At 39.3% G+C, this 21686-nt stretch overlaps 2 protein-coding genes across 2 annotated transcripts; both read right to left on the bottom strand.

The window, feature by feature from the left end:
- Positions 1-76: 76 nt before the first annotated feature.
- calml4a (calmodulin-like 4a) lies at positions 77-3929 on the bottom strand. Its single transcript, XM_031744536.2, has 5 exons — positions 3844-3929; positions 3706-3736; positions 3349-3489; positions 2774-2962; positions 77-743 (listed from the first exon to the last, which is right to left on the bottom strand). Exons 1-5 carry the CDS (start codon positions 3844-3846, stop codon positions 646-648), a joined length of 462 nt encoding a protein of 153 aa, XP_031600396.1. The 5' UTR covers positions 3847-3929; the 3' UTR covers positions 77-645.
- A 4280-nt stretch (positions 3930-8209) lies between these two features.
- Positions 8210-17305, bottom strand: cln6a (CLN6 transmembrane ER protein a). The gene is made up of 7 exons (XM_031744517.2): positions 17084-17305; positions 15117-15237; positions 14886-14984; positions 13633-13821; positions 11635-11690; positions 9731-9853; positions 8210-8981 (listed from the first exon to the last, which is right to left on the bottom strand). The coding sequence occupies exons 1-7, from the start codon at positions 17128-17130 to the stop codon at positions 8711-8713; spliced, it is 906 nt and encodes a 301-aa protein (XP_031600377.1). The 5' UTR covers positions 17131-17305; the 3' UTR covers positions 8210-8710.
- Between the last annotated feature and the right edge of the window lie 4381 nt (positions 17306-21686).

Genomic DNA, 21686 nt, shown 5'->3' with positions numbered 1-21686 from the left:
ACTAATTAAAACTTGTGAAACAGAAAGATTTTATGGCGGTAGCCCTCATAAAAGGAAAAATAAATATGAGATGTCACTTATTTAAATAGAGTTTTAATAAATGTCAAATGTGAGACGGTTATTTATGCATGCGAGATTTGAGATGACAGAGAAATTGGAACTGTCAGGGTTTTTAAATACCAGCAGGAATTAGAATTTATTTTCTTTCAAACTCCACAACTTTTACATACAAGCTTGTTGAACAACGATGTGTGAACACTTGAAACTCTCATAAAAGATGAGATTGGTACATACTCAGTAGTAAATATTAACACCCAAGGGCTAGGATTTAATTGGGTGAAACGTGGTCCGCTATGGCGCTGAGGATTTAATGGCTTTACACCAGGGTCACATGCTAACATGTACTGTGTAGTGTTCAGTTACAGAGGAGAGTTATGGAAAGAAATTAAAGTATTGTATTGTGTATTAATCATAAAATATTCAAGAAATAATCATTGTGAAAAACCTTTGCTGTACCAACACGCAAATTTAATACAACCGAACTTCATGTGCAAAATGATGTCACGTTCTTGATATTCAGAGTCAGTTTTCCAACGTAGCTTGTTGTCCTGAAGTGTGACGTAGTTGTTTTCTTTTTAAAAAAAATCAGTAATCAACAGGTGGCAGCGTCAGCATCGCTGTGAACTCTTCGTATTTGACGATCCCATTTGACTTGATGTGTGCCTCTCTGAAGAGGTCATCCACTAGACGAGGAAGATGGAGAAAACATGAGTGCATAAGTGGATAAGCAGCCAAATCTCACCATAAATTATGGTTATAATTAGTGTCATTGCTGTTGCTACTGTGAGATATTTAACAGCGATGAAATAAAGAAAAAGAACATTGACGGAAAAGAATATTTTACAACACTTAACACATTATATTTCAGTCACAAATATTCCCTTCCAGTATTTGTCTGTGAGCTGTACTCATACTAGTTTCATAAGGGTTTATGTCTCTTCATATCATGCACCATGGACCCTTGTTGACTTAACTACAAAAGTGTAGTTAAAGATTTGGCATTCCAGTTCTTTTTCATGTCTTGAAAATGTCCTGAATACTCAAAATGGTTGTCTGTTGTCCCTTCTTTTAGGAAATTGGCATTACTATCTTCTTCAGCAGTTCGGGAATCCAAAAACTTGATAAATGTCTCCCCACTGAGAAGCCTTTTGAGCTTCATTTAACTATAAACAGCTTTATGTACACAGAACCCATCCACAGACTTTGAAATACGGCTTATGTTGCTCTGAGACCCGTCACTGTGTGAATGAGGTGGCTTTGAAAAACTTAAAAATCCGCCCTGGAGATTTAGCCAGATATCCGAATCCCAGCAGGAGTCCTTCCATTAAAACTCTCAGCTTGAGGTTCATATTTAACGCTTTACGTCTGAAGTGAAACAAAACATCAACGAGAGAATTCACTGTGTCCTTAAATGGCAGGAAGTGCATGGGACTCAGGTGCTTGGGTGCAGGCGAAAATAGAAAGCCTTCTTACTAAGTAAGACGTTGTCTGTGATTTGATTAGGCGATACAAAAAGTTGTGACGCTAAATCGCTTAAGCTGCATCATATGCCAGTCAGTCACAGATATTAGCTTTTTGTGGAAATTAAAACAAAGCCTGTGGATCAAATATTCAGCAGCTTGTCAGGGGGACAAGTTCAGTACAAAGGTGGTGTCTCCCAGTCTGTCCCCCTGGTGTCACAACACGTGTGCCCCCTGTTGAAATGACCTCTACGGTCAGACATCTGCCAGGGTTTGACTTCAGCTATGACTTCAAGTTGAAAAAACACATTTTGTTGAGGTCACAGATGATGTTACACACCTCTGTGCTGTAACCCCTTCAGAGAACAAAGCTTATAAATAACCCTCAACATATGTCTTTGTTGACATTGCTATTGCTAGGGCTTTACTAGTATTCATAATATTCTGTTGGGTAGTGTTAGTGAAATATTTCACACAATATCTCTCTGATGGGAAAACAAATTGACGCTTAATCAGCATGCAACACAACAGCAAATGCATTTCCTGACAGGAAGGAGGGAGTGGCCTTTATGAGCCAAGGAGTAAATACCAGGAGAGAAACTATTGTAATTACCTAAGAGATTCTGAGCTCAGCTCTAAAGACAAACTTCCTGCGATTAGTCACTTTTTGAGGGGTGGGTTAGTTACTGTGTCAAGATGCAGAACACGTGTATCATTAAAGAAATCAACTGTGGAAAACTATCAGGTTCAGAGTTCATTTATAAATACATTTTTTCCTCCTGGTTCACCATTTGATATTTACTGCAGTCATAAAGTATTCAGATAAATGGTGGTTTATTGGCATTGCAATGTTGGATTCTGAAGCAAAGAATTGCTCTAACAACTTCTTTGTACTTATAGAAATATGGAAATGGTTTATTGGTTATTTCCCTGCAAAGGTGAGAGGTGCATCTCTTTGCATCTTCCTGTGAGCAGGATTAAAACTACCAAAATGAATTTCACAAACTTTGTGGAGAGGCAGACCATAGTGGTGTGCTTTCTGCCGTGTAATGCCCTACAAGCTCAGCTATTTGAGCTCAGATCGAAACTTCCTCAAGATATATATTAGAGACCTGAAAAACTCACTTTGGATTATGAAACACTATGTAATCATCGAATATTGGCCGTATTGTTGCGAGGTACCAGTAAAAAGGCTCAGCTGTAGGCCAGTAGAAACTTAACAGCTCATTAATTAGAAACCTCATTTGCTCTACCTTCTTTGTTTGTGAGTTTCTCTCCTAACATGGTGAGCTTGGCCCGCAGTTCGGATGCCTCGATGTACCCCTTCTTCTGCTTGTCCGTCATCTTCAAGGCCTCCAGGATTTCCACTTTGGGATCCTCCTGTTGTATCTGTCTGTGCATTATTGACAGGAACGTAGAGAAGTCCACCTCAGCAGACTTTTCTAAACACAAATGTGAAATCAGGTGGTACATTTTATTTAACCTTTACATGATGATTAATGTAAGTTTAAAAAGAAAATGCCCTTTGTTATTTGTATTGCTGTCTTTTCCCTGCATTTCTTAAGGATATATATTGTTATACTGTGTGTAGCACAGATTAAGAAAGCTGTAAGAAAAATGTACAAAACCATGACTTTTAAAGCACAAACGAAACTACCAGCTTATGCTTAAACAGTGATAGTAAAGACTGCAAGTGCAATTTAAAATTACTGTCATTTAAACGTCACCTCTCAGACTTGTCCCTTATGCTACACTTATGTGTCTAAACCCACAACAAGCTGTTATTCAAAGACAAAAAGACTTTGATTTACTGCATGTTATAGTTTACCAATTTTGTGGACTTGTAGATGTCTCCTGATTTCACCAGGTGTGGGGCTTGTACCCAGGCAGCGCATAACTGTGATCAGGTCTTTGTTATTTATCTTGCCATTTTGATTCTTGTCATACAATGAGAAGCACTCTTTGTACTCTGCAGTGGGGAAAACAGAAAGTTTTTGAATGACAGTACTTTTTTTTTCCTTGTTGTAATTAGTGAAGAGCTTTAGCACAGTAAATCCTCGGTAAACAGGAATTAATTAGACTGAACAAGAGGAGAGTTTGGTTGTTTTGTACAAATAAATCATTTCAAACATCAGTAACAGAGTGAAACAGTGATCGACAACATGCACCTGTAGATGAATCTTACCATTGATCTGAGCTTGTGTGAGGAATTTAGCCTGCAAGGTGACAATAGTGTGGCATCACTTGTTAGGTAAATACAGAAAAATGGTCTGTTGTGTAAGAAAATACACAAAAAGGCTCAATGGAAAATGGAATTTCTTACCATGTCTGAGACTGCTGCGTTTCTGTTCAGGAAGAAGACAGTTTACTGAAGCCTGCGTCACCTGTCCCTCCACCTCTGTTTAAAGTCCACCACCCGTCGTAATTTAATATCTGTTGCTGTGGAAACACAGATATCGGATCCACAGCGCTGCATTGTCCTTCCTCTTACCACCCCTCCAATAAAAGGAAGGGACCGATTACTACTAGACAACTACCATATGTTACCACAGTGCCACATCATAAAAACGTTTTCTGACATCAAGTTAAAAGCAAGATTTAAAACTTCCAGATAACTTCAGATAAATATCTAAATAACAGTATGACGTTTTTTTATTTATTTAAAGTGTACATTAAAAAAATCAAATTCACCATTGAGCAATGCTATAGAAAACATATTAGAATGCAAATTTCGCAATAAAAAACTGTGCAGGAAAAAAATATTTACAGACATCCAAACCCACCTGTAATGATGCAAATAAATTTATAAATTTGTGTTTTTTCTGGATTTTGTGCTGATATTCTGTGTCTCTCCATTAAGATCAAACTACCATAAAAATTTGAGACTTTTTTTTCTAAGTGAGCAAACATAGAAATTCAGCAGGGGATTAAATATACTTCAGCTTGAGGTTTATATTTAATACTTCAGTTCTGAAGTGAAACAAAACATCAACAAGAGAATTTAGTGTCCTTAAAAGGCAGGAGGTGCAAAAGACTCGGGTGCTTGGGTGCAGGCAAAATAGAAAGCCTTCTTACTAAGGCCTGCCTAAGGACTGCCTGTCCTTCATCTCAGGACTTCACACCTCTCAGCTTCACACCTCCCAGCTCCCAGTCATTACACCCACCCCCAGCTTCTGTGGACTCCAACATACACCCCTCTCCCCCAAAATCCACTCTTTCTATCTCAGCACTTCAAGTGAGGAACGAGCTTCGCAAGATCAAGGTGCGGAAGGCTGCAGGTCCAGATGGCATCAGCTCCAGGCTCCTGAGGTGCTGCGCAGATGAACTGTGTGGCATCCTAGGATATCTGTTCAACCTGAGCCTGTCACTGGGGAAAGTACCACAGCTGTGGAAGACATCCTGTGTGGTACCGGTACCAAAGACCTCCCATCCCAAGGACCTCAGCAGCTACAGGCCGGTAGCCCTGACATCGCATCTGATGAAGACCCTCGAGAGGTTGGTTCTAAACCATCTGCGCCCCCTGGTGAGGTCTTCATTGGGTCCACTACAGTTTGCTTACCAGCCAGGCATTGGGGTGGAGGACGCCATCATCTACCTCCTGCGCCGAGCTCTGACTCACTTGGAGAAGCCTGGAAGCACTGTGAGAATCATGTTCTTTGATTTCTCCAGTGCTTTTAACACCATCCAGCCACGACTTCTGAGAGACAAGCTGGAGCTATCGGGAGTGGACCACCACATGTCCCAGTGGATACTGGACTACCTCACAGAACGTCCACAGTATGTGAGGTTACAGGGCTGTGTCTCTGATACACTGGTCTGCAGTACGGGGGCCCCACAGGGAACTGTGCTGGCACCGTTCCTCTTCACCCTCTACACTGCAGACTTCTCCATCAACTCCCCACGCTGCCACCTACAGAAGTTCTCTGACGACTCTGCCATAGTCGGCCTCACAAGTGAGGACGACTCAGAGTACAGACAGTGGACTCTGGACTTTGTAGACTGGTGTCAGCAGAACCACCTGCTGATCAACGCCGGGAAAACCAAGGAGTTGGTGGTGGATTTCCGGAGACGCAGACCCATCACACTGACACCGGTGAACATCCAGGGAGTGGACATTGAGATAGTGGACTCTTATAGGTACCTGGGTGTTCACCTGAATAATAAACTGGACTGGAGCCACAACACTGATGCTCTTTACAGGAAGGGTCAGAGCAGACTCTACCTGCTGAGGCGGCTGAGGTCATTTGGAGTACAGGGAGCGCTTTTAAAGACCTTCTATGACTCTGTGGTGGCATCTGTCATTTTTTACAGTGTGGTATGTTGGAGCAGCAGTTTATCGGCAGCTGAGAGGAAGAGGTTGGATAAACTCATCAGGAAGGCCAGCTCTGTTCTGGGATGCACCCTGGACCCAGTGCAGGTGGTGGGAGACAGAAGGACTCTGGCCAAAATAACATCTCTGATGGACAGAGTCTCCCATCCCATGCATGTAAATGTTGCTGAACTGCAGAGCTCCTTCAGTGAGAGATTGCTGCATCCTAGATGCATGAAGGAGCGTTTCCGCAGGTCCTTCCTCCCTGCAGCTGTCAGACTGTACAATCAGAACTGCTCCCAACAATCATAGATGTTTACATCTGCGCTGTAACTGCAATAAGTTAATCAACCGATTCGCACTACAACCTGGTTTGCCTCTTATCTGTAGTTATTTATATTTAATTTAATAACTGTACAGTACTCTGTATATAGTAACCATTGTCCTTAATGTAAATATGTAAGAAAAAATTGTGTATGTTTCTGTTCTGTGTCCTGTGTACTGTTTGTTTGTATATGTGTCTTTCTGGCTGCTGTTACAACCAAACCTGTTACAATTTCCCCTTGTGGGACAATTAAAGGATTATTCTATTCTATTCTATTCTATTCTATTCTATTCTATTCTATTCTATTCTAAGACATTGTATGGGATTTGACTAGGTGATACAAGAAGGTGTGAAAAGATCCTAAATCACTTAAGCTGGATCATATGCCAGCCAGTCATATGACCCAGACTGACTGACCAATCAACAGAGAGCCTGTTATTTATGTAATGCTGATGTTTCATGTTATACTGAGACTTCTTATAGTGGCCTCCACTTAAAGATTAGTCAGGTTTAATCTTGTTATTTTAATATTTTGTCATTGTATTGCTATTTTTAGCTTCTTCTTTTTTTTTACCTTTTATAAATCCATATACACTATATCGCCAAAAGTATTCACTCACCCATCCAAATCATTGAATTCAGGTGTTTCAATCACTTCCACGGCCACGTGTATAAAATCAAGCACCTATGCATGCAGACTGTTTCTACACACATTTGTGAAAGAATGGGTCGCTCTCAGGAGCTCAGTGAGTTCCAGCATGGTACCGTGACATGATACTCCTGTGCAACAAGTCCACTCATGAAATTTCCTCTATACTAAATATTCCACAGTCACTGTTAGTGGTGTTATGAAAAGAGGAAGCGACTGGAAACGACAGCAACTCCACGAGGTGGTAGGCCACGTAAAAATCGCAGAGCGAGGTCAACAGATGCTGAGGCACTTAGTGTGCTGTCGATCGCTACAGACCTCCAGACTTCATGAAGCCTTTAGATTAGTTCATGAACAGTGTGTAGAGAGCTTCATGCAATGGGCTTCCATGGCTGAGCAGCTGCATCCGAGCCTTACATCACCATCATAGACAATTTCATGCTCTCAAATATGTGGGAACAGTTTGGGGATGGCACCTTCCTGTTCCCACATGACTGTGCACCAGCGTCCATAAAGACATGGATACGTGGATAACTTTGGTGTGGAAGAACTTGACTGGCCTGCACAGAGTCGTGGCCTCAACCCGATAGAACACCTTTGGGGTAAATTAGAGTGGAGACTGCAAGCCAGGGCTTCTCAGTATCTGACCTCACAAATACACTTCTTGAAGAGTGTTCAAAAAGTCCCATTAACACTCCTGAACTTTGTGGAAAGCCTTTCCAGAAGAGTTGACGCTGTAATAGCTGCAAAGGGTGGACCAACATCATATTCAAACCCTATGGATTAAGAATGGCATGTCACTGAAATTCAAATGCATTTGAAGGCGGATGAGTGAATACTTTCTACATTTAAAAAACAACAACTATTAAGGGTTTTTTTGTTTGCCATGCAACAAAATTTCTATAAATATGCATATTTTAAGATAAAGTAATATTCTTATATACTGTAACTACTTCTTTCTATCTTTTCCGACAGTCGAGAGAGGACCATGTGTAACCATAGCACCTGTTTCTTCTGGGGTGTTAAAATCAATATTACAGCATTCAGCTGTTAATAGATTGGATTCCTTGAGGTTATGCAAGGTCAACTTTCTCTTTTTCCATTCAGATTGCTTTGTGGCACCGTCATATGTCAAATTAATTGAATTCTTTAAAAAGAATTCATTACCAAACATTCCCAAAATGTCAATGCTCCACAGGTGTTTTAGTGGCACTTAATTAATTTGAATTAACAGCGAGGCTTGAATTTGTGCCTGATCTTAGGGTTCTGTGCAATAGATTTTTAAATGCAACACATTCACAAGTTATATTTGAATGACTGGTAGCAGTCGTGAGGCAGTGATTGGTTTCTGAGTAAAATGGAACATGTGTAATGGTAATTGAGAGGTAAATAAAGGACCATAGGGGCTCACTTTGTCTCCTTTAATTTTAACACATTCCCATTTGGCCAAAATATTTTAAAAACGATGAACAGATTTATTCCCCATTTGCATTAGTAAATTAAACATGTATGACATGAGAATTGCAAAATCTGCCCTAATATTGATAACATGATGCATGACAGTGTGCAGTGCTGGTCTCTTTTATGATTTCTCATGTCACAAGATTCAAGCATTAAAAAAAATCCCATTGCCTAATCAAAGTGAGACAAAACAAAACATTTCATACATCAATATAAAAATCTACAAAGGAGGCAAATTCCCTGCTCAGTACTGGGGCAGGAGGCAGAATATCCTTGAGTTTAACAGTGAAAACCAGTGCACATCAGTGAGTTTTATTAAGTGCCATAGTTAAGCACAGCTAATGTCTCTGCCACACAAAATTTGAGAAAATGTATTTTTTTAAAAAGAAAGAAAAAAAGAGCAGTTTCTTTCATTTATAAAAAACATCCAACACTGATGAAACCTTTCAGTGGCTCTTCTTTATATGCAAAGTGTAGTAGGACCAGGGCTCCGGCACATAAATGAGCCCGGGGTACTTGTTGCGTAGCACTGGGTCATTCCACAGATAGGCCACCCACAGAGCCACAAGCAACACAGTAACACTGAAACTATAGAACAGGAACAGACCATTACTGTCGGGGCCAAGTCCTTTATGATGTTGGAATATCACGATAGCAACCATAGCAACGAAGGTGAGGAGGAAAAGTTCAGTGATTTGTCCTTCAGTGACCAAGTACCTAGAAGAAATTTTTAAAAAGAGACAGGAGAAGTCAGAAAATCAGTGAGAACCAAATGCTAAATGTCCAACAAAATATTATTATAAGGAAATTGCAATCTTTATGGAAACATCAATACTGCTATATATTGCAACAATCCTATTCACATTACTAACTATATTACCGTTTAGATGTCAGATAAGAAAAGTAATTGCTTTTCCAAAATGGCACAGGTTTCAGAGGATCGTCAAAGCTGCTCTCAAGCACAACGTCTATATCTTTCTTTATGCGTAAAATTCAATTTGGACAATTGTTAGAACATTTATCTGGTTTAGTCACATGTTCATTTTTGTCAGACTTTTTAGTCAGAAAGAAATTGATTTTAGAAATAGGTTAGAAAATACTGAAGTTCAGAATACTAAAGGTCATTCTAAAAAATTAAAATAGTTTGGAGTGCAGAATAATTGGAGGGACTGTTCATAAGCTATTAACTTCACTTATAGTACTGAATGTTTCCCTGGCTTTACTTTAAATGTGAGCGTTACTGCTGTCTGTCTTTTCTTTATCTCAGCTTAGATTATGAAAGTTATTTGTAATCATCCCAATTAGTGTTAAGCATTTCTTCTCTAAGTAGGGAGGGCATCTCTAAAGCCCATGATTAGACTTCAGATGTCCTTCACAGTTTTCATCACTTTAATAACAACTGAATGTATTCATGGTGAGCTTGTGTGTCTGGTAATCTATGTAGTACGTCTAAAGAATAGACTGACCAATAGTAGAGAGCGCTTGGTCCCAGCAACAGCCAACCAGCAAGAGGAACCTTTTTCTGTTCTTCACCACTGGAGAAGCAACCAGTGAAGTAGATGAACAGAATGATAAAGAAAGGAATATACCTGGGGGAAAAAAGAAGCAAACCCTTATCCTCTGCACAGGATGAACATTATGTTCAAGTACATCTTTATAAACGGGCAATGAAAAAAATTATTGAGCTCGGCTCAAGGCTAGCAGCTAGCAAGACCCTTTAAAACCTAAAAAAAGTAAACAGTATTTAACAAACCCCAAAAGTTGATGGAGAAAAAAACCCCCATTTCTTTCTCTTTTTGTTATTAAATGTTCAGACGTGATAACAATAATGAGGTCGTTTGTTTAACTTAACATCTGCAAGAATTATTAGTACATTTTTAAGCAGTGAATTAAAATGAAAGTGGCAAATTGTTGTAAAAGTAAATGAATCTAATCGCTGATCAAAGTTACTAAAAACAAGATGGAAAAAAATGTAATAAAATAAACTGCATTTTATTTTCAGAGTAAATGTTACAGGGATGTGCTGTACATGGTCAGTTAACAACACCTTTGAAATCTATTAAACTGTCAGCTGGTCTCAAGCTCGAGTCCTTTATACCACCTAGAGTTTGTAATTATTATTGATGGTTCTTATTTGTGTAAATTTAGTCAGACTGTAGCTGTTTCATCTCCTGTAAAACGATTATCTCCATTTGGATGAGCCCAAAGATTTAAAAGGAACATTATTTTCCCACTTATTTGCTCCATTAACGGCTTTTCATTATATTTGTCAAACTAATTTGGCGAGTACAGAAAGCGACTATATGAGTTTAACATCGTCTCTGCTCATATTCCTGCTTCCTTGACAACTACACAGATTTTTGCGTACTATTAGTGTATCACAAATCACATCAGTACTACAATTTATGCTTGCAACTTAGAATTCAAAGGATCCTGGATATGTGTACCATATGTTCTTCATATTAAAACATAAATAAAAGAATATGTATAAAAATAAACCTGTTGGTTTTGGGGCCAAGGCACTGAACAGTTCACAGTTGCACCTTCCCTCGTGTCCTGTCATCTGTCACAAAGCAGTTCAACCCTTCATGAGGCTGCTTATGTAACGCCTGAGCAAAGGAAGCTTAAACACTGTCTCAACTCACTCATCTAAATTTATATGAGCTCTTTGGCAGCACCGGTGAGCAAGAGAGTAAAAAGACAACTACAGTACAGTTCATCCTGATTCAACGAATTAGCAATCTCCCTACTCACCCTCTATCTTCTTTCCAGAACTGCAATACTCAAACCACACCCATATCTGCATTACTGAGTGAAGAGCAGACTCATCCACTGAAAACTGTAATTCCTTTACCTCAGCAGTGAAAATGCAATGCTAGAACATTATGAGGGGAATAAAACATAAACAAACCCATAAAACTAAAAGTCTGTGCAATAATAAGAAATAGCAGGAGAGCTATAACTCTTCTTCATTTTAAAATAAAACCAAGTGATCTGGAAAAATTGTCAGTTTTCCTGCACTTAATAGGATTCATTTTCCAGGCAACACTCAACTGATTCAAACCAGTCACTCAGCCTGCGCATCCTAAAAATCTGTTTTATTTTTTAATCTTACAGAGACAAAAACTGGTCACACATTAAAGCTTAATGATAACTGTTTACAGATTTTATGTGTTAAAATTCTCAAAATCTCTGCTCTAATTACTTTACTCACCTTTGTATGTTTTTATAAATCATATCCATGATTTATAAAAATCTTTAAATTAAATTTAAATTAAATTTAGCTCCCCAAAAAAAGGGGGGTAAAAGGGGAAATTGTGGTTCATAGCGATCCATTTCTGTACATGTGACATAATTATTGTAAACATACCACATTAAGTGTCCCAGGTGTTCGTCATAATAATACAGCAGCTCAAAGGAGTCAATCTGAGGGAGAAAGGCCAAATGAAATTCATTAAAACATTCCCAGACACACAACCTTATGCTACAGTGCCACCTAGTGTTCTGGTGTGTAACTTCAACTTTATTACAGAACTCACAGAGAGCAAAACAAGATTTTTAAAAAAAACCCAGCTGTGAACAACATTGAATACTATCAAAATATAAAAAGACACTGGCTTTACCTGAGGTGACTGTATATTAAAAATATTGTAACTAACTGAAGAAAAGATTCCGAACAATTGATGTTTTTCCAAATGTGTAAAATCACAACATTTCATGAGATGATGAGTTGTTGAAAGCTGTTGACCCGAGGACTTTAAGTATTTGATGAAGCCTCACACACACACAAAAGCTGCTGATTACAGTTGCCAATTACAGGCGTTAAATCTAGAGAAATCCAAGTTCATGTTATTCTCAAATGGCAACGAGTTGTTATCTGCATTTCCTAAGATTAAACCATACAAAGGACTGCAATTAAAATGGTCAAATCTTACAAGTATCTAGGTATCATTATAGATCAGAATATGTCATTTAAAACTCACATTCAAAGGCTTGTGTCCAAGTTGAAACTAAAACTAAGTTACTTTTTTAGAAATCAATCTCGTTTCTCTCTCAAAGTGAGAAAACATTTAAATTGATGCACCTTTTTTTTTTCTTTATTGGATTACGGCGATCTGCTTTTTATGAATGCACCAGTCCAGTACCTAAAGAGATTAGATACTGTCTACCATGTTTTATTGTTGGCTATGGAAATCATGTACATCACTGTTCTCTGTATGCTGCTGTTAAACGCCATCTCTGTACAGTATATCCACAGACTTTCCCATTGGTTGGTTTTTAACTATAAATCTCTCCTTGGCTGGTTTCCTCTTATCTGTGTGTTTATATGTGTTTAAACTGCAACTAATACAGCTTTCATTCTCACATCGTACAACTGATTGTCAGAATTGGTTGCCATAAAGGAGTTTAAGTGCATTTTAAAGAAGCGAGAGAATAACTCTTTTAGTCAGTGTGACTGTTTTTAATGTGTCTCTTAATGATCTGCTATTGCATATTTTTCCCATGTTTGTGCAGATTGTTGTTATGTTGTCATGTGTTGTATGTTTTGTAACTTTTGCTGCCATGATGCCAGGTCCCTCTTGGAAATGAGATTTAAATCTTAATGAGACTTTTACCTGGATAAATAAAGGCGTGTAATAATAATTGAAGAAAAATATGAATGTAGAGATCTGGAACATCAGTCGACACCTCAAAGTACTACGCTGAAAGATGAGAGCAAACTTACATTTCTGTAGGCAGTAAATGAGTTTAAACCTCACAATGAAATTCACATGAATGCAGTGTAAAAAGATGTTTTCAAAAACCTTCTTTGACTCTCTGTTGGTCTAACTGTGGGGTAAGGAGTTGTGCATCAATCAGATGTTTGAACAACTACATATGAATCTTGGTTTTGTAATAAATAAGATCCGCAGTGATTTCTTCCCCTGGAACAAACAGGGAAATAAATCAGGAACAAATCGAGCCAGGGTATAAAATCTTAACATGACTGCTGTTGTGCTGCTACATTAACCCACAGTATATAAGTGTTGACAAACACCACACTATCAAAGGTACGATGTTCTGCTTCTAGTCGATGTGACAATAAAAGATGTGATGATGACGACGAAGGAGCAGAGAGAAAAATAAGCTCCACTCCCACACAGCAGGATAAAGTCTGCTGCATCTAAACAGCTGCGGTGTACCGTCAGTTCAAAAAGAACAGCTTTTTTAAACTGCTGAAGACAAACAATATTTTTTGTACGAGCAGCATGCACGAAGTTGTCCCACTTACATAAATAACATACAAAGACACACTTTGACAACCTTCTCCATGTATTCCAGTATTCCCACTAAGCCCACCATGGATCTTAGCTGTTTGCCATCTTACCAGTGAAGCTGGTTTAAGGTCTTTGATGATGGGATTCTCCCTCACTGATAGGTGGAGCTGATAGCCACTCAGCATGAGCCGGTGGTTGATGGAGTCTCCCACCAGGTGGATGCTGGCTCCCATGACGAACGTGATGATGCAGAGGTACACGGCTGTGCGAGACAGCACTCTCGGACTGCGCTCAATCAGCTGAATGGAGCAGAAACAAACATGTATACCTTAAAAGAATTATTCTGGGGACACCTTTAAGAACTGGCATCAACCACAGCGCCTGTGCGTCATCTCTGAGACATTTTTTCACACAGCCTACAAGTTAATGTGCTGTTTTTCTTTTCTTGAATATGTTTTTGACTTTATGTAGGTGTGTTTGTGTTATCTATTCAGCTGCACCTGCCTAGTTCTTCCTGTCTCGTAAATATAGATCTGCCTTAAAGGTAATGGATATTACGGCGCAAATAGCTTGTTTCATAACACAACCACACGGATGACCTACATCCTCTAACAAAAGCATGCAACTTGCGTCATTACACTGAGTAGAAGTAATACTGTCTCTTTGCCAGTCAGGCGTTGAATTATGGGTTTTTATGTTGGTTTGCAAGAACCTAAATAGTCTGCCTCAAAATGAAGGTAAGTGGCTACCTGATTACTTTATATCAAAGGAAAAATCATAACACAAAATTATTACACGACATTTTAACGGATGCAATTCTGATTCCTGAAACTGAGAAAAAAAATTAACCCAAAATGATGTTGGATATAATGTTGCCATGTTGAGAAACAGTCTCTTAAAGCAGGTAGTAAACAAGCTTAGTAATCCCTGGAAGGTTTTTCTAACTAGGGCCTGCCCAAAATTAGATTTTTATTAGTGAAAACTAAACTATCAAAAATCAAAACACAGCCAGCAGTCATAACATGCAGAGCAGAAAATGAATGACAAGATCTGGAATGCTGAGATCTTTGCCTCTCCTAGACTTGAGTGTCTTGAACTGTCTTAACTGTATAGGAATGCCACATAAGCAATAAGATATGAAACATTAAAAGTCAGCACAGATTTCAGCTTGTAAAGCAACAGAAAACCACATTGGCCTGATGCAACTGCAGTAAAAACAATATTGAAATAAAGAGTTACACAGTAGGATCTGTGTTACCACAGTAGGTCAAGTGTTCACATAGAAATTATTCACTGGAGAGAATACAGAAGACCTGATGTTGTCTTCACAATCACTAAGACACTCTGTTGCCTTAAGACTTGCCTTGAGCATTAGGAATGGCGTTATGACATTGTAGGCCATGTGGAAATAGTCTCCAGCACTGGGCTTGTTCAGTGGAAACCACTCCAGAGGAAGAATGATCTGAAACATATGTAAGAAAATACTGGTTTCCACTGAAATTGAAAATATTGATGTAACCATCCATTTGCCTCTTTTTCCTTCATTAAATTTAAACCACAAGAGGTACAAAGAAATTGCACTGAGTCTCCCTACCATAACAATGGGCCTTCCAAAGTCTAATATCCAGTTCTGCACAGTGAGACACAGCCACAGGTCAAAGTGGAAGCGCTGCTTTTTCTTCTGCGGCACATTTTCCTTTGAAACACCAGGAGTGCTGTAAACATACAGTAAGTCACTGTAATAGAGCAAGCATTACCAAAGCAAAGGGCAACACAGATGCCGAGCACTTAACAGACATGTTACTGCATTTATCTCAGGTTAAAAGCACATGGTTTCCTTACTCGAATTCGAGTATTTTACATTGATGGTAAAACTACAGTATTTTAAAATGTTATTTTAAAACACAAGTGTATTCTCTTTTCACCCCCCTTGCATCCTCCACTCTTTGATTTCAGAGTAATAATTATGCAGCAGCTGTGAAACTGCTGAACTATCCAACCTGCTGTTTATTGTGTGCAGCTGTGCAATTTCCTGTAGCATGTTGAGCACAGTCCCTATAGTTCAACATATGCACTGGGAAAGCGGGGAGATGAGTGCAGATAAATCCCCCATGGGCTCTTCAGCCTTCCTCAAGGATTACAGGCTCCGTTGTAACACCAGCAAAACCAGTATTTACCACAAAGAGTGCTGTGACCATCTGCATCTGCCTGAAATCCTTTTTCTTGCCATCCTGACATATTGATCATGAAACTGCAAACATTAATGAAGCCACACAGATTTTTTGCAAAACTCAGCTGCTGGGAAACTTTTGCAGCCACTTGTTGGTTTCAGTTCAACATACTGCTGCTAGTAGCAACCACTGCTGGCTCAGCTTAAAGCTGTGTCAGTCTAACGTATGTGTCTAGACCAGGGATGTCAAACTCATTATATATTATGGACCATATATAACCATAAGAAAAAGAAAGGCAATTTCAATGGTACATGTCAGATTTTCCAAATGATAAAGAAATGCTGCTGGTGAAAGAGATCTTTCAGCTTGACTCTTTGAGCTTGAATTGTAACAACTAAATATGTGAAATTACAAAAGGAATTGAGGGAGCTCATTGCCCTGATGGCCATGTGATTATAAAATATAAAGTTTCACAGGAGTAAGTGAGTCACAAAAACTGCCCAGTTTTTGTGGACCAATTGTAAAATCTGTAATTACTTTAGTGTAGTAAAGATGGCCATGTGGGAGGGCTTTATTAGGTAAACATTCAAAACTTTGCATTTAATAGTCCAAGAATTTATGCCCTCCTTCTCATTTTCCAGTAGGCCAGAGTGGAGTCTTTGGAGGGCCGATTATGGCCTGTGACATTTGACACCACTGGTCTAGACCTTTAAGACACAAGTCAAGCTTTATATGACTTAAGGTCTCAAATGCTGTAGTTGCTGTAGTGTTCTTTTCCTATAGCCCCTTTTGATTTTTTGCTTTTGCTTGCACTGATCTATTTTTTCTTCTTTTTACATGACTGTGTTTGATGGCCAGATGTCTGAAGACTGAAAACAGACTAGTTACATCCAGATCAGCTACACAGCCAGTGTGAGATTTTCCAGAGTTAGTTGCTGTTCCTGTCATGTGATAATAGGAAACAACAACTAAAAAGTCCAAAATATGAAACTAATCAGGAAGCCTGAAGACAAGAGCAAGGTAAATACAACAACAGGCTTCCCCGCAAGAAGCCAGGATTTTGTTTCTACAACATTTGGCTTGAAATAACGCCTGAAATAACGGAAGGGCACACTTCACCCCGAGTTAGGCGCTATCAAACAGAGCATGCGCGCCTCCTAGTTTTCATTTGTACGTCCAATCATTCACTTGGCGCGCAGTCCAGCCTCCAGCATCTGTTCCTGGATACATGCAGGAGAAGAAGTGATACTGTACTGTAGATAAATTTTATTCTCGGGGTTTTACAGACGTTCGTTTCTTTAAGCTTTACGTTTTCTGTTGTTTATGAGCCGACTGCGCTTCAGCAAGGCGACGATAACAGCAGCGACATCTTCATGTTTAGAGTACAAACCTCTTCAGGTGTAAATCCTTGCCTTGACGCTTCCGTACAGTCTGCATCGTTGTTTCCGTGTAGACAGCCGATGGTCCCGTTTACTGTACCTACTCTTACAGCTCCGTGGTCACAGGTGTGGAAAGCTAGCGGGTCTCAACTACCCTAAACATTTTTGTGTACAGTTAATGGTCAAGAGCGCAGTCGCTTCCGGGCTGTCCCCTTGTTTCCGCCCATCAGAAGAATCCACCAATCAAACTGCAGCAAAGACACTAGATGTGGGAAGGGCACACTTCACCCCGAGTTATGATTTGTAGGCTAGGCAGCTCAATTTTACCAACTTCAGTCCTACGGATTAAAAATTATAAAATAGAGTCTTCGAAGTCTGAATAAATAAATAAGCAAATAAGTGAACTTATAAGGATGTCTTTTAGTCACAAGTTCAAAGTTGTTATAAAGAACTCTGCCCTTAAATAATGAATTGTAGAATAAACTCTGCAACTGTAAACTCATTTTTGACTTCCTTATTAAAAAACTGATTTTCAAAATGTTTTTTAAAAACTTCATTTCAAAAACCTTTTTTGAATACCAATTTAATAAAATGATTTTCAAAATACTTTTTAAAATGGCGATTCCACTCCTCATTTCAAAATCCATTTCCCTTTCCTGTTCGCTCATGGATTAGCTCAGGGATTAACATTTGGATTGGCAGCTGGACTATACGGAGGGCTCTTGTGGAGGGCTCAAGTCTGTTGTAATAGTAATTTTACAATGTATGTTGAAGGAATATTACTGCCCTCTGTTGGTGTGTTTGTGCATTACATGCAATAAAAAGGTGTTCGTTAAAAACATCAGGTTATGGGCCCAGAGGTCGCCAAGGGAAGCTGCTAACACGTTTTTTGGGAGTCATAAACAGGATTGTGGGATTCACAATGGAAGATAGAATGTTTATCGACAAGCTGAACGGACCGGAGAATTGGGCAACGTGGAAATTTCAACTGGAGCACCTGTTGAAGGCAAAAGGACTGTGGGGTATGGTACAAGAGACGGAGCAGCTAGCTGCGGATGCTAATGCCCAAGTACGAGCTGAATTTGAACGGAAGAAGGAAAAGGCTTTTTCAGTGCTGGTACTGAATGTAAGTACACCCCAATTGTACTTGATAACAAACTGTAAGACCCCCAAAGAAGCATGGGAGATGCTAAAAGCACAGTTTGAAAGAGATACTATTGCCAACAAGCTATTTCTGAAGAAGAAGTACTTCCGGTGTGAAATGAAGGAAGGAGAACATCTCAATGATCATTTAAAAAGGATGAAGGAACTTACTGATCAGCTAGGGGCAATAGGTTCTGTAATTGAAGAGGAAGATCAAATTGTCACCCTTCTAGGTAGTTTGCCACCCAGCTATGCAACTGTTGTTACTGCTTTGGAGACAAAGATGGACAGTCTGACACTACAGTTTGTTCAACAAGCCTTGATAAATGAGGAACAAAAGCGAGTGCTTACTGACAACACCACTGTGTCCAGTAGTGTATCAGCTATGTCATCTCAGATGCATAGAAATGAGCAGAGTGGATCAAAAACAGGGGGAGCAAACAGCTCCGACTCATGGAGATGTTACAAATGTGGGAAGGAAGGACATATCAAGCGTGATTGTCCAAGCATTAAAAAGAAATACAAAACCCACAAGGCTAAAAGCGTGCTGTATAAAGACAAAGAGGACTCATATGAGGGAGCTTTTGTTGTAAATGAGTCATGTAAAAGTGATGCACAACAAGAAGAATGGTTAATTGATTCAGGAGCGTCAAAACACATGACATGGAATAAAGAAGCTGGACAAAAAGGCAGTGAAAGTTCGTTTCCTGGGATATGCAACCAATGCAAAAGGCTACCGACTGTGGGATGAGCAAAAAGGAAAAATACTGATTCGACGAGATGTGGTCTTCAATGAAACAGAGTTTAAATGCAAACAAAGTGAAGATGATCTCTGTCTTGGGAATGAGGTGACACTACACACGGATGAAAGACAAACAAGTACTGAGGAGACTGTCGCCAGTGATGCTGCAAAAGGAGATCAGCGGATCAGAAGACCTCCAAAGAGATATGGATTTGAGGAGTTTGCTGATGTAGCTACAGTTGATCATTATGCAAACCTCTGTTGTGTCACAGAACCAAAAACACTGGAAGAGGCTATGTCAAGTCCAAATGCAAAGGAGTGGAAAGAAGCAGCTGATTTGGAATATGAGTCACTGCTGGAAAATGACACATGGGACTTAGTGGATCTACCAAAGGATCGCAAAGCAGTTGGATCAAAATGGGTCTTTAAAGTTAAGCATCATAGTGATGGACAAGTGGAAAGATACAAGTGCAGACTTGTTGCCAAAGGGTTTTCACAGATTTATGGTGCAGACTATGATGAAACATTCTCTCCAGTTGTACGATTTGGTTCAATTCGTACATTGTTATCATTTGCTGTGCAAAACAACCTGAATGTGCATCAAATGGATGTTGTGACTGCATTCTTGAATGGACACCTGGAAGAGGAAATCTACATGGAGCAGCTGGAGGGTTACATCAAACCTGGACAGGAACATCTAGTGTGCAAACTAAACAAGTCAATATATGGACTGAAGCAGTCTCCACGTTGCTGGAGCAAAGCTTTTACAGAGTTCATGAAAAGTATTGGTTTTACACAGAGTACCTCAGATCAGTGTGTGTTTGTTAGAACAGGTCAGGAGTTGGAAATATTGGCTGTGTATGTTGATGATCTGATTTTGATTACAGAATCAGCAGAGAGCATGACGAACTTAAAGGACACTCTGAAGAAACACTACAAAATGAAGGACATGGGTGAGCTATCGTACATTCTGGGCATCTCAGTGGTCCAAGACAAGGCCAAAAACCATGTTGTGCTTCATCAGAGACAGTATATTGAAAACATACTACAAAAGTATGGAATGTACAGTGCCAATCCTGTAGGAACTCCAGCCGACACAAATGTTAAATTGAGAAAGAGTGATGATGTCAGTCAACCTGTAAACCCAAGCATGTATCAGTCAATGGTTGGAAGTTTATTGTATGCTGCCATGGCCACACGACCAGATATTGCACAAGCAGTGAGTGTGGTGTCAAGATTCAATGCAAACCCAAACACTACACACCTTACAGCTGTGAAAAGAATCCTGAGATATTTGAAAGGAACTCTAAACCTGGGACTCAAATATCAAAGAACAGAAACAGGAACCTTGATTGGGTATTCAGATGCTGATTGGGCAGGTGATCAGGACGATCGACGTTCTACAACTGGAAACATCTTTCTACTTGCAGGAGGTGCAGTTAGTTGGCTTAGCAAGAAACAAGCAACAGTTGCACTTTCAACTGCAGAGGCTGAGTATATTGCTTTGAGCCAAGCCGCACAAGAAGGAGTTTGGTTAAGACGACTACTAACTGAACTTGGAATGGAAACCACAGCAACAGTGATCCTGGAGGACAATCAAGGAGCAATTGCAATCGCAAAAATCCAGTTGATCATGCAAGAACAAAGCACATAGACATTCGTTACCACTACATTCGTGAATGTGTGCAAAATGGACAAATCCAGCTGAAGTATTGCTGTACAGAGAACATGAAGGCTGACATCTTAACCAAACCACTGCCTAGACAAAGGTTTGAGTATCTCAGAGAGAAGATTGGACTGTGTTCAGTTTAAAAAGGGTTATCCTTAACATGCCTATACTACGCTTATGTTAGGATGTGATGCATATAACTGTAATGAAAAATAATGGTTTTGTCTAAGATGGACACAGTACATTTTTTTTTTTGTGTGAGTTCAAAACGAGAGAAAATGTTTATTTTCTAGTAACACTGTGATATAGGTGCATAATGTTGGTTTTTTTGGAAAGAAATAAGCAATGGCAGTCAAGTAAGTGAACTCCATGGTAAAATTAAGTGGGAGTGTTGTAATAGTAATTTTACAATGTATGTTGAAGGAATATTACTGCCCTCTGTTGGTGTGTTTGTGCATTACATGCAATAAAAAGGTGTTCGTTAAAAACATCAAAGTCTCCTCCATACTAAAGGGGTTAAAAACCAGGAAAACAGTTTGACAGCTAGCCTTTACATTTGACAGTTTTCCACATTTACACTTTCTAAAAGAACAAATATACTTGGTTTTTCTGTAATTTAGGCCCTCAGGCCTTATGTTTGACACCCCTGCAACTAAAGGGAATTTAGCCAAAAGTCAATCTAGAAATCTCTAATACATCCCTACACTCATGTTACCCATGAACTAACTTTACACAATACATTGGTTACAGAGGGCATCCGTACAGGAAATATAAAAAAGGGAAATGCTATACTAGTCAAATGCAAAATATCTTTTATACAAGCGTTTTCAGTTGTGTTGACTAATTAGGTTTCCCCTCAGGTATCCCAAATGGTGCCAAGTTGGGCACTGCTAATTTTTGGGGTGTTAATTAGAGGGTGTGACTGGTTTAATGAGTTTTTGGTCTGTGCAGAACTACCAGTGGGCTAAAGGATTTTTTTTAAATCTGTCCATTTTCAGTTTACATAATTCATAAAAGTCTTGTATGCATTTTGCATATTTTTATCATTCATAAACAGTTG

This window comes from Oreochromis aureus, linkage group 1 (genome assembly GCF_013358895.1).
Source record: "Oreochromis aureus strain Israel breed Guangdong linkage group 1, ZZ_aureus, whole genome shotgun sequence".
NCBI classification, from domain to species: domain Eukaryota; kingdom Metazoa; phylum Chordata; class Actinopteri; order Cichliformes; family Cichlidae; genus Oreochromis; species Oreochromis aureus.
The sequence above is the reverse complement of the archived record's forward strand: the minus strand, read 5'-3'. Positions and strand labels throughout refer to the sequence as shown.